At 34.7% G+C, this 14,341-nt stretch overlaps 1 protein-coding gene across 1 annotated transcript in view; it reads right to left on the reverse strand.

Moving 5' to 3' along the window:
• The window catches only part of tho2 (THO complex subunit 2-like protein), a 779,097-nt gene that overhangs the window by 540,836 nt on the left and 223,920 nt on the right, over positions 1-14,341 (reverse strand). The window contains exon 14 of the mRNA XM_090391861.1: positions 1,691-1,792. Coding sequence (XP_090247987.1) covers positions 1,691-1,792 — 102 coding nt within the window. The remainder of the gene's footprint in view (positions 1-1,690; positions 1,793-14,341) is intronic.

The following is a 14,341-nucleotide window of genomic DNA, read 5'->3' on the forward strand; positions in this document are numbered from 1 at the left end:
TTGTGAGACAGCGCAGTCGATCCAGTGTTGAGGACTAAACAATAAATTTACGAATAGCGCAGTTTGATAAATAACTAAAATTTTACAATGACGCAGTCAGTTTAATAAAAACAAAATTTTACAACAGAACAGTAGTCATATCTGGAGAAAAAACTTCGCAATAGAGAAATGTACACATGACTATATAATTTTTGTCATCCAATGGACAAAATTCTTCTAATCAATTTATTTCAAAAAAATTAATGGAGGACATTGAACTGGCAACTATTTCAAACTTTGGTGTAAACAGAAAATGAAGATAGAGATTTCAATAAATGCCAATTACAAGTTTGTTTTTCTCTGTAGAAGACCAGGCATATCACAGTGGACTGCTCATCTCTTATCTAAGCCTCAGGTTCTTCAAGAGTATAAAGAGGCATAAGAATTTAAAGTAGACATTATCATTTCCATACAACCAAGAATAGTTTTATTTTAGTTTATCCATAACTAACTATTTTAATTTCCTGATTAAGGTCATCATCTGGAGTATATACAAATATACAAGGACGAGTTTGAGTTACATTTCACACAGTAAGCTAAAGAAGCAATGATTTGATCAAAGGGTTATTCTACTGGCATGACCTCTAATGGGGGGGGGGGGGAATACAGATAAATTGCCAATGAACAAATTAATTAATTATTTAGAAACTACATCAAAGCTAAATTCTATTTAAGATAACACAAGAGAAACATTCTTTCTTATAGTTTTCTTACAGTAACAATGATGTCCTATTTTTAACATTACAATTGTTATATTAGATTTAGGATTCTGGATTATCTACAGACCTGTTTATAGTTAACTCTTAGGGAGAAAGGTTCCGTGGGTAGAATATGTGCCTTCCATATGCTTGGGATTTTTAGATCATCATTATTGTTCAGATTGGAATGGTTGATAAGAATCTCACAGGCTTCCTTAAATTTGCGTTCGTACCATGTTTTGGTGTGATGTAAACAACTGGTGCTTTTCCAGTCAATTTTATGTAAAGTGTTCAGTGCATGATCAGGACATCATTGTTACTGTAAGAAAACTTTCTATAAGAAAGAATGTTTCCTCATGTTATCTTAAATAGAATTTAGCTTTGATGTAGTTTCTAAATAATTAATTAATTTTTAATTTTATGTGTATTTTTTTCCCCACTAGAGATCATGCCAGTAGAATAACCGGTGATCAAATCATTGTTTCTTTAGCTTACTGCGTGAAATGTAACTCAGCTTGTCCTTGTATATACTCCAGATGCTGACCTTAATATGAAGGTCGAAACGTCGGGAAATTAAAATAGTTATTTATAACACGGTTGTAAAGTCCATAATTTCTAAAATGAATGCTGATCACCGTGCAACACTAAAAGCAAGAATAGTTTTAGTTCATAGCAATAAAGCATTAATTTCCTTATATAATATAAATCAACTAAAAATAAAACTATGTACTTTAGCTTTATAAGAAATACTATCCTATTATATCATCCTTAGGAAATCACTCAAAAGAATGAAATATCAATTTAAAATGAAACTTTGATAATATACATGAATTTTTTAACTCTAAAACTATGCACACATCACGATTAGTTAAGAACATTAGTATGATAATAAAACAGAGACAAGCAAATGACATAATATATATATATATATGTAAATACTAAAAACCACAAACTTCATAATGTATTTTATTTTCTTCAGTGTGTCTGCCCGTACACGAATCAGCAGTGCATGATTCAGATGAGAATCAGTCTTCCATTGACTATATAAGCGAAATCTGAAAAATATTTTGAAAACTGATATGTATGTGTGTGTATATATATATATATATATATATATATATATATATCACTAAAATGTGGAAATATATTTCAAACACTCATCAGTAATTTCAAAAATTTTTTTTCCAATGATCAATTCTTACATGTTATAACTTGCCTTTATCTATGAATTTTGTACATCCAATAAAAGCTTTTCAATGGCGGTTAAGTTTGCTAAGATGATATCAAGAATAAATTTATCAAAATCCTCGTATGCAATTCAGAGGTAAGTGTCTCAAACACCTTACTGTAAGATAAGCTTATATAATATTTATTTCACTGGAAGTAAATCCTCAGCATGAGTGTGTTACAAAAAACTGTCAAGAAATTACCACTACAATTTACAGAGACAAGAATTATGACCCAAGTTTAATATACTAATGTAGAAATCTTATTCAATTTGCTTATTCAGTATTAAGATGCCTTGTAGATAGGCTAATGTGTTGGATGATATTCATTACTAATTTAACAGTATTAGAACACAAAAATGGGATGCTTAAGGGTCAAAGATGTATAACTGAGAGGAGACCTCCACATAGCCTTTAAAGGAATGTGGAGACCCGACCAGGCCTTCTGACCTAATGTCCAATCCTCACCTTCTCGTGGTACACCCTGTTGGGTATCTACCCGGATACTGAATGAACGAGGATGGGCTGGCGATTTGGAATTTAGCTGACCAACTTGTAATTCTTATTGGCTTAAACCAAATTACAAAATGATGGTACAACATGACAAAATTTCATGACGGCAGGGGCATTGGCCAGTTAAACAAGGGCCCCCTGTTGTTTTCACCAGGGAACCAGGGTGAACAGTGAAAAGTCAGCTACTGGAACAAATCTGAATACAAACCCCAACTCAACATCACCAGAGTTAAAGATTGGTACTATCAACACAAGAAGCCTGAATGGCAAAGAAATGGAGTTAGCTGAGGAATTAGATAAGTACCAAATAGACATAATAGGGGTGACTGAAACAAAAAAGGCAAAAACTGGTGAGATCTTTCTGAGCAATAAATACAAAATGTTATATTCAGGCAATGACAATCAAGGAAAAGAAGGAGTAGCCATTGTATTCAAATACGAGGTTAATCTTCTTGAATGGCAATCAGTCTCAAGTAGAGTGATGTGGGCAAATATCAGAATTGGGAATTGGACAATGAGACTTATTTGTGCCTATGGTTGTTGGATTGTGATAGAGTGGAATTTTATGAACTCCTATCCTATCACAGTCTAACATGGGTTTCCAAACAAAAAAGGGAAATAAACACAGTAAATTGCCTCTAAGTGTAAAATAAGTAATATGTATATCAAGTGTGTTCTGTTATGAAAAGGTTAAATAAGTATATATTTTGTGACATTCACGAATGTGGCTAATTTAATATTGAAAGTGTAAAACATTAGCAGAGCATTATAAAATAACATGTATAAAAGAATTATAGAATGTAAGCACAAAATCAACAGTTGGGGGGGGGGGGGGGGGGGGTGAAGGCCAAAGGTCACGGAGCCATACGCGAGGGAGCGACTCGCCCCAAGCAAACAATGTGACGTTAGCGTATGTGCGATAGCGGGAGAGAGAATGGACGCCGTGACGTAATAGTATGTGAGAGTTGGCTGGACATCGAAAAGGGTGAGAATGCCGAGAAGAAAAGAGGGAAATATAAGGGTCATGCGACACTGAAACAAGGCTCTTTTGTTCCTGGATCTCCTGTGTGTTCCTCTTTCTCGTGGTGGCGTAGGGTGAGAGTGCCTCGGTATCGGAGGGACCCCGATAGGCAGCTATGGGTCTCGGCGGCCATATTCTCCGCAAAAAGAAGCAAGTCCGGCTGTCCACAGAAGGCCAGTTTCCAGTGAACCTATGATGCCATAAAGGAAGATAAGCAGACTTTGTTTGTGTTTCACTGAATATGAATGAAAGATTTGTGCCACGCTAATATGTTATAAAAAAATGAACATTAATGATATAGGAAAGGTTGTATTGCTATCACTTTAGAGGGATATTGAATTTAATCTTATTGTCTGTCGATGTGTTAAAGTTTGCTTTTATATTGAATGAAATTAAGGATATGTTTAGAGTGAAGAATTGACAAATTATAAAGAGATTGTGAAAGATATGAATGTTATCTTGAGTAGTCTGACAGAGCTACGGAGTTTTAGAATAACTGTGATAATAATACATAAATAATGCATTCTTACTTTAGATAGCTGCTAGATAATATGTTATAAGTATAATAGTAGTGTCTGAATGTTTTATGCTTTGTATGGATCTCCCTTAAGATGGGATTTGAATTAATGTTATTAAGTGTATCTACCTTTGAATTAATAAACCTTGTTTTTGATTCTAACAAAGACTTTTGTTTTCTGGAATCCGATGCACCTCTTATAAAATATTAATGCAAACCTATGCGGGATATTAGAAGAGGGTATATTTTGGCCACGTCTGCAGAGTTGATAGGTATCATTAAGTACTGTCCTGAGATTACCTCTTGGTTATTAATATTAATAATCTAATAGCGCTAAGTGGCGCAGCTAAACAAATAAATTTCTTGGCGTTTTACAAGGGGTAAATTTCGGACACTCTGATACTGCCTCGATCTCGAGGAAATTCCATTGTCCCTCAGAGGTACCACGTGTTACCCGATTGAGTGCATAACGGAGACATAGTATAAAAGGTTAAAATAGTTGTGATAAGGAAGAAAGCGACACAACATGGTCTCACAGAAGGTTCTACTAATGTAGAAGTGGAGGAATTTTTTGAGGAGTTAGAGAAAGCATCTGACACAATGAAAAAGGTGGTCCTTGTTGGGGATCTAAATAGCAGAGTGGGAAATGATTGTCAGACATACAGAAATATATTGGGAAAATTTGGAGAAAAGAGCAAAGCTAATAATGGCAAATACCTGTTGGGTTTCTGCTCAGGACGTACTGGTGATTACTAACACCATGTTCCAACATAAAAATGTGCACAAATTCACATGGAGAGAAGAGGTAAGGAATAAGAAAAGTCTCATTGACTATGTTATTGTTGATAGTGATGTTTTCTCCCTTGTGCAAGATACCAGAGTGTACAGGGAATTTGAAATTGGAAGTGATCACTATTTAGTCTTGAGCAGGATAAAAATTGAATTTCATATTGAAAAGAATAACATGTAAGAAAGTTTTAAAGCGAATAAAAGTTGAGCAGCTGTCTGATGTGAACTGTAGACTAAAATACACAAAGATTATTAAAGAAAAAATGAAAGAGTTTGAGAACAGGAACCAAACTTGAGAGGTTCAGTGGCTAAGCCTTTGAAGAAAACCTTCATTGATTCAGCCAGAGAGGTATGTGGTGAGGTTGTCTGCAAGGACAGAAAAATCAGAACTCCCTGGTGGACACAGGAAGTTAAATAGGCAGTGAAGGAAAAAAAAAAAGCCTATCAAAAGTTCCTGGCAAATAAGTCAGCTTGTGCTCTTAGAGAATACAGAAACAAATGCAAGAATGCTAAACACTGTGTAAAACTAGCTAAACAAAAGTCATGGGAGGACTTTGGCAAGTATACAGAAAATAAATATCAAGAAGGTGGCAAAATATTCTGGAGGTTGTTGAAGCAGCTTAGGAATTGAGGAAAGAGTACTGTAAAAGGAGTTAGAGATGATAAAGGTGACATGAAAATGGGAGAAAAAGATATCCTAGAAGTATGGAGTAATTACTTTGAGAAATTGCTAAATGAAACAAGCAGTGATAGCACAGTGGTAAAAAACACTCAACAGGCATACAGTCAGGAATGCGTATCCATACTTGAAGTAGAAAAACCATCAAAGGCTTAAAATGTGGAAAGGCAGCAGGAGTAGATGATATTCGACCAGAAATGCTGAAGTATGGTGGTATACAAGTCTTCCAGTGGCTGCACTGCATAGTTCAGAAGGATTGGACAAAGGGATGAATTCCCAATGATTGGAGTAGAGCTCTCATAGCACCCATATATAAAAAGGGAAATAAAACTGAATGTGAGAATTACAGAGGTATTTTCCTACTGAGTGTTCCTGGCAAGATCTATGCAAGTATACTTGAGAAACGGTTGAGAAGAATTGTAGAAGAAAAGCTTGGTGAAGAACAAGCTGGATTCAGACCAAATAGAGGCTGTCAGGATCAGATCTTCACGTTACGACAAATAGTGAAGAAATCATGGAAATAAGGTGCCAAGAGAGATCCTATTCAATACGCTACAGTTATATGGTGTCAATGGTGCATTATATCAAACAATATTTAGTCTTTATTTGAGTTGCAAGTCAGCAGTTAGAATTGAAGTACAGGAAGATGGTTTAATGTTAAATCTGGTGTGAGACAAGGATGTACATTATCCCCTCTGTTATTCATTATCTATATGGATCATATTATGAAGGAAAGTGTTATTCAACATGATATCAAAATTGGAGATGTTAATGTCAGCTCTTTGCTTTATGTGGACGATGTTATACTTATCAATAAATCCACTAGGAGTCTGCAAGATTCATCGACTAAATTGAATAACTGTTGTAATAGATATGGTATGAAGTTCAGCAGTACAAAGACAATGAAAATAGGCAGAATCGTTGAAAATGTCAACTGCATTGTGAACGGAGAACCAGTGGAACAAGTAAAACATTTCAGCTACTTAGGCATGATTTTTACTGAAGATGGTAAATTAAATATGGAAATAGACAACAGAATCAATAAAGCTGGTATAGTAGGAAATCTTCTTCTTCTTCCTTTCCAGGCTTATAGGCCAAGTGGTCTGTTCCAGACTCAATTCCATCTTTTTAAGAGTCTTCCTCTGCATTAAGTACCTTTTGGGTGGTAATTTAGGATTTGTTTAGGTATTCTGCTTCTATTCATTCTTAGTATGTGTTCTTTCCATTTTTCTCTATAGCAAATAGCTGTTTCATTTAGGGAGGTTGTAATTCCAAGTTTTTTTCTGATTTCGCTGCTTTTCTTTTTGTCCATTATTGTGACTCCTTCAGTTCTGCGCAGAAATTTCATTTCGGATGGTTCGATTCTTCTTTCATCTGCTTTTTTTTATTGCCCATATCTCACTGCCATAATGTAAGGTAGGTTTAGCTACTGTATTGCAGATTCTTATCCGTGTGAGTTTTTGTACATAATTGGGTTTAAAAATTTTATTTATAATGCCTGTTACTTTTAAAAAGTTTGATATCTTTGGTTCTATATCAGCTTCATTTTCATTTCATAGTAGGAAGTCAATTGAATAAATTCATATGGAATAAGAGAGAAATTAGTCGGAACACTAAATTAGCTGTATAAACCTGCGTTCAAACCAGTTTTAACTTATGGATCTGAGAGCTGGGTCAGAAATAAAACACTTGATCTCTAGTCTTTGGTGGTCAAGTGTTTTACTTGATCACCAAAGACTAGAAATATGAGAATCCTGAGAAAGATTAGCGGCATGAACAGATGGCAATATCATATTAAAAACGAGAATATTAGGAAAAAACTTGACATTTTCGGCATCCAGGTATGTGTTAGGAGAGCTAATCTTAGGTGGTATGGTCATTTAAACAGAATGGGCAAGGAAAGATTGGCAAAACAAGTATTCTCTGCCAGGTTGGCAGGAAAACGATCCAGAGGAAGACCAAGATATAGGTGGAGATTGATACGTACAAAGTGCCTTAGATGATAGAAATATAAGATCTGATAATATTGGAGTCTTGACAAGTAACAGACTGATCTGGAGGAAAATTGTAGATAGGAAGTTAGTAATGATGTAAATTTTTCATGTAGTACTATTATATCCTGTACACCCTTGAGGGTACATGGCAGGAATTTGATGATGATGAGAACACAAAAACAGTAAATTATAAAATTATGTTTATTAACTAGCTTATATTTCACTGGATTACAAATCAGCATCTTCTGGGCAAAACTACTTGTTATTGTCTCACAGGACAATGATCTTTGATCTCTTCCTTAATTTATAGAAACTAGTGTATGTTTCTTATGTTATCCATTTGCACTGTTCCGTGTATAAAATAACATCATGCTCTTACTATTTTAAATAATCCATTGTTTATGTTTTACTTTGTATTCAAACTGTCTGATGCCACTAATCATAACTAGAAATTTTCAGGTTGAAATATATGGCTATTAAATATATTATTCTCTTTATCTTGTGTCATTGTATTCATTTTGTGACAGTTTTTTTTGCTGTTCTAGACAGTGTCTACCAAACCTTTAAATCCAGATATTTTTTCCTTATTTCTGGGTACCTTATATGATCTTTCTTGCTTATATTACAGACTCTTCTTCATGTTGTCTTTTTGGTTGTTATTTGAGTTATTTTTTGTTGTGTTTCATGTCTCACTGCCATTGGTCATTGCAGGAAGAATAATAGTGTTAAAAAGGTTTGTTCTTAATGAAAATTAACTATTATTTAGATATTGGTCAAGTGTAGGTGAATAACTAATTTAATTACCATCTAGTTTTGCCAGCTTCATCAGGGTACAATCAGGAAAGCAAAGAAACAAAAATTACAAGCTAAACGTTAACTGACAATTCTATTTCAATAACAAAATAGTAGTGTGCGTGAAACAATATGCGTGTTGCGGATACATGATTTACTTGTTGAGATGCATTTTGTAGTTTGCACTGAAGTTCATTTCTTGTGTGTTTAATGTTCTAATTAAAGTCTTCCATATATCTGGTAGGATTAAACCTTGGTTCCTGTTGAGGTTATTTGTGGAACGGGCAACTGTAGCAGCTTCTTTGAAGATTCTGGAACGGTAGTTTTCTTCTATATATGGCATAAGACTTTTATTCCATTCAATAATGTGGTTGGTTGTAGAGAAATGGGAAGAAAGGCCAGAAATATCTTGTCTGTTGTTTCTAACATAGCTGATGTGTTCCTTTTGTCTCATGTCGAAGCTTCTAGACGTCTGACCAATGTAACTCAGACCACAGGAACAAGGGGGATGTTATAAACTCCTGCATGTTTGTAGAAAGGATTGAAATCTTTTCGTGATATTTGAAATTTCTGGATAGTTTCAACTGGTTTGAAGGTCACTCTAATATTGTGTGGTTTTAGGAGGCGAGCTAGTTTTTTGGAGATGGTACCAATGTATGGAATACTTATAGTAGTTATATATTGGGTGTCATCACGTTGTCTTTGTGGTATATCAGAGAAGAGAATCTTGTTAACAAATCCTCTAGGGTAGCCATTTAGGAGTAGATCGTTTGATATATTTTTTAATTCTTCTTGTAGATCACATTGTTCTCTGGTGAATTGTATAGCTCTTTTTTTTAGCATATGAATAATGCTGAGTTTTTGGGAGATGTGGTGTGATGAGCTAAAGTTCAGATAGCATCCAGTATTTGTTGGTTTTCTATAAACTGATAAGTTGACACTGTTATTTTCTTTTTTTCTTTATTATGTCTAGGAATTGTTGTTTGTCCTTTTCAAGATCTAGTGTGAATTTGATAGTATGGTGGTACATATTGATTTTCTTTAGGTAATCTAATAGCTCTTCCTTTTTGTGGTTCCAAATGATATAGATGTCATCAACAAATCTGAACAATGCCTTAGGTTTTGGATTCATTTGAGATAAGATTTTACTTTCAAGATCTTCCATAAATAAGTCAGCACAAAAAGGTGAGAGGGGGCTGCCCATGGCCAATCCGGTTAATTGTTTGTAAATTGTTTTCTTCCATAAGAGATAGTTAGCAGATAGACAGTGACTAAACAATGAAGAGACAGCTTGTGGGAATAAATTGTCTAAGATGTTGATAACTTCAACCACTGGAATGTTGGTAAACAGGGAAGTGACATCAAGGCTGGCAAGTATATCATTTTCAGAGATAGAGATGTTTTTTAATTTTTCTATAAAATGTTGAGAGTTTTTAATATAAGTATCTGAATTATGGATGTGTTGTTGTAGAATTTTAGCTAGGTATTTTGACAGTAAATACTTTGGAGAGTTGATTCCATCCACTATTGAGCATAATGGGGAGCCATCCTTAAGTACTTTTGGAATGCTGTATAGTCTAGGAGTTAGAGGATGCACAGATTTTAACTTTTTAATTAGATCTGTAGGGCAGTTTGTCATCTGACGTAATAATTCGTTGGTATCGTTTTGGTTTTTTAACGTAGGATCTGTGTCAAGTACATTATAGACAGATGTATCCGATAAAAGATTATTGAGTTTGTCTTCATAATCTTTTGTGTTTAGGATGACAGTGCTGTTCCCTTTGTCTGTCTTATGTATGATGATGTCTTTGTTGTTCTTTAAGTTAAGTAGCGTTCTTTTTTCCATAGGAGTGACATTGGTGTGAGGAGATCTCGAAGAAGACGAGAGGATTATGCTGCCTTGCAATCTAAGGTCATTAGCTGTACGTTGTGGTAGTAGTGATATTGCCTTCTCTAAACTGCAGATGAAATCTACTTTAGGTATTACAGTGGGTGTTAAGGCGAAATTGAAGCCTTTTTTTGAGAATAGCGGTCTTGGGTTTAGTTAGTATGTGCTTAGATTGGTTAACGATAATTTGTCCGGTATAGAAGGTTTTGACTCAATAAGATTATTATACAAATGATTGAATTTCTCAATTTGTGTTCATTTGCTATTTCTGAAGGGTTTTATCATAACTTGTGTAAATCATATTATCTAGAACTTAAAAATATATCTTCATCCACGGTATTAAAGATGTCTGTGAAGAACTCATAGCATTTTGAGTCTATTTGGCTTAAAGTAAGTCTTGTATGATGTACTCTTTCACGTAAAAGAGAGAGAGATGTTTTATGATAAATGCGTTTAGCTTGTCTAGAATTAAAAAGCTGTCTGAGACGTAGGAACTTTGGGAACGTTGTTGTCCCGACATCCCACTTCTCTACAACCAACCACATTATTGAATTGAATAGAAGTCTTATGCCATATATATAGAATAAAACAACTGTTCCAGAATCTTCAAAGAAGCTGCTACAGTCGCCCGTTCCACAAAGAATGCCTTAGAAAAATCCAAAAATTACAATATACAAGGGAGGCTGAAAAGTTCTGATAAACATCTAGAACAAAAATGATATAAAAGCAACTCATATAACAAGAAAAACATACTCTAGCAGAGTTATGAAGGTAACTTATGTTCTTTCTTGTGATTATATCAGTTGCTTTAATATCATTTTTGTTCTAGGTGTTTATCAGAACTTTCTAGCCCCCAGCCATACATAAAATATAAGTCAACTGCTAAATGACTTATCCTTATCAAAGCCATACTATTCATAGAGAATTAGGGTGCCACTACCCACCTCTGAAGGTGGATACTAATTAATCTCTCCACCTTCCTGACTGCTCTAGAGATATGGATTGGTCTCTAATTGGTTATCTCAGTCCTAGCTCCACTAGAGTATAATGCAAATATCTTGGTTTCTTTCCACTCATAAATAACTGTGCTGAAGAATAAAATCGAAAACAGTCAGAGGTACTGCTAATTCTAGTGTATATTCCTTCAGCAAAGGTGCTGAAGAAATGTGCAAAATTGTACAATATCGACACCTCAAGCATCATGACTGCTGATGGGTCTGCCTAGATCTCTTAACTGCTATTTATGAAACACCTGACACTTTCTTAGATTCCACATTAAGGTTATTCTTCCATGAACACTCTCAAACCATCAGGATGCAGGGTTTGAATCCTGCAATGGGCATGGATGCTTGTGAATGACCACTGGGTTGGTAATGAATTATATCACCTGGTGTGAGACCACAGCCTCACTGGCTGGAGACTCTAGAGCAAAGTTTTGGACTCTAGAGCAAAATATACAAAATTAATAAAAATCATTAGCCCACCCACAACACTCATGTACATAAAGGTAACAACCTTTCATGGGTGGGAATCATAAAAAAAAAAAAAAAAGTTACATCATTTATAAGAGTTTACATACCATATTAGATCCAATATCCTTGCAACACAAGATCCTTTCACATTTGCCTAAAGTAGTTACTCCTCAGTAACTTTAAATTCTGATCACCTCATACTGCATGCTTTCCCCTCTTCCAGTCTATATCCACATAGATGAAATTCCTAATAATGTTGGTCCTACTTGTATTCATAAGATTTATCTGTCTATGCAGTTCATAAACGTTTTTGGATTAGCCTGGACTATAGCAGCATCCAAGCAAGTGTTTAATTCTCTTATCCTCTACCTCACACTAAACAACCTCAAACCCACTAAGTGCATTTCTCATGTATCTGTATAACTGTCTACTCTCCCTGAATATAATGTGCTCATCACAATCCATTTCTGTAAGACTATCTTATGTTAGCCAGGTGTTAGTAATTCCAATAATTTTTAGTCCTATTTCATTTATTAACGACAAAAATCTATCACCTTTATTCCTGATGCATTAGACATTAGTAAACATGCATGTTTAAGTTAACATGAATGAGCTAATTCCTCATTCAAATTCCTTTCACCCTTTACAATAATTTCTTTTTTGACAAAATTAGTTCCACCATTCCCAGAGTAATGAGTAATTCATTACTATTTTTAATTACTTTTGCTTTTCTGTGATACCAAATCTCTCATCTAGTTAGCACACATGGCTAGGCTCTTGTGCAGTGATCCTGTCATACCTACATTTAGTGAATGTGAACACTGTTTCACTAAATGACAATTTCTCCATGAATCTAATACCAAATCCATTCAAATGTAATCCATCCTACAAGTACTAATCCTTTCTACCATCAAAACAATTCCATACATCAACACGCTGCACACCATTCCTCCTGCACAGACTGCCCATTAAAAGATTATCAATCACAGCTCTTTGTTTCAACACACTCATGTCATACCTTGGCAACAGGCTCACTATCTTAACTCTCAAGTTCTCTCTTGTCTCATTCAACAAATCAAGGATATATTCATATCTTCTTTCATATCATACTTATCTCCTTTTTGTCATTTGTTCTAAAATAACTAAAATAAAATTCACATCCTCCACTTGCATAGAGCCCCCAGTCATGAATTTTCCTTCACACTCTTGCTAATTAGTAATCCCATAATTACTGTAGGCTTTTTACCCTTTTCTGACCCCCCCATATATCATATTCTTTCTTATTTATTATTATTATTATTTGGCACCTCCAGGGAGTCCAAAGACTCATCGAGGGAGAGTGTGCCAACAGCATCGAACGATTGGCCCCCTTCCAACTACTAACCGCGCTCAAACTTACTTAACTGAGCCATTAGTAGCAGAGGCTTTACCAATCGACCAACCTTCCAGTCTCTCAAACACCTGTTTCATACTAAAAAGCAATATTTGAAGCAACAAAATTTTTGTCGTCATTCTGCTATGTAGGCCAAACAGGAAAGTTGTGGGCAGAGGGGGATCATGGTGTCTGAACATGTAAGAGACAATAAAAAAAAATTAAAAAAAAAAAAAAAAAAAAAAAAAAAGACAGCAGTAAATCAGGTTTAGCATCCCATATAACTACCACAGGGGTTCCCCCCCCCCCACACACACACACCGAGTTCCAGACTGGTAAGCCGGTTCTTGAATTCTGATGAATCGAATTTTGAAGACTCGACACTCAGGGTAGCTCCTGAATTTCAAAACGTTTCAAAAAATGTGATATACAGACGTGACATTAAAAGGCTTATCATTTTATATATATAGGGTAGATAAAATTTCGTTCAGGTGTTTTTGTACATTTTCACGAAAAAGGATGGATGGACGAAAATGGTGTGAAATTATGGATAAACTAGGGGGATACCTCCCCCCCCCCCCAGTTCAATACAAACAAAATAGTCATCTATCTTATTGAAATATGAAGTAGTTTAGTATAATATTTTTTTTTGATCCAAAACATTTTGGTTAACAAAATGTAGTAAGTAGAATGCCAACCTAAGCACAAATGATCGTATGAGTATGAAATATCTAGCATGCTTTGTGCTGAATAAGTGTTGCATATTACTAACTAAAATATCATCAATATTATCTTAATCTTAGATTAAAATCACATATTCTGTTACTAAGAGAATTAAAGCTAATGCAATAAAATTCCAGTATATCCTCTTCATCTTGACACTGTGCTACTTAATTAATGTACACTGTGCTACTGAAGTCTATTCAATAATAATAATAATAAATGAAATACGGGTAACTCTCATTATACACACTTTTGCACATTTGAGTACATAATTTTTATCACTGTTTCCTATCCAAGGTCGTAGAAGCTTCCACACATACATCTTGTTTCCTACTTCTGTCTGTTGTGCTCAGTATCCATTTTATGTCCCTATTGGTCTATGTTGTACTGTTCTTTACCTGTAAATAACTTCTTAACCCTTTGGGCAAGAGAAAAACAAAGGAAACTAAAAATGAAAAGAAGAATGTGAAGAAAGATCAAGTGAAGAAAAGGTCTAGGAAATCCCATTCTTTAGAGATGAAGTTGGAAGTTCTGAATCAGTTTGATAGAGGTAAACATAGTATTGACATTCATTGGGTATACAAGAATGTCAGGCTTGATAATCTCCTATGAGCCTTA

Source organism: Typopeltis vanoorti, chromosome 4, assembly GCF_054136105.1.
Source record: "Typopeltis vanoorti isolate ZY-2024b chromosome 4, IOZ_Tvanoo_1.0, whole genome shotgun sequence".
Classification (NCBI taxonomy): Eukaryota; Metazoa; Arthropoda; class Arachnida; order Uropygi; family Thelyphonidae; genus Typopeltis; species Typopeltis vanoorti.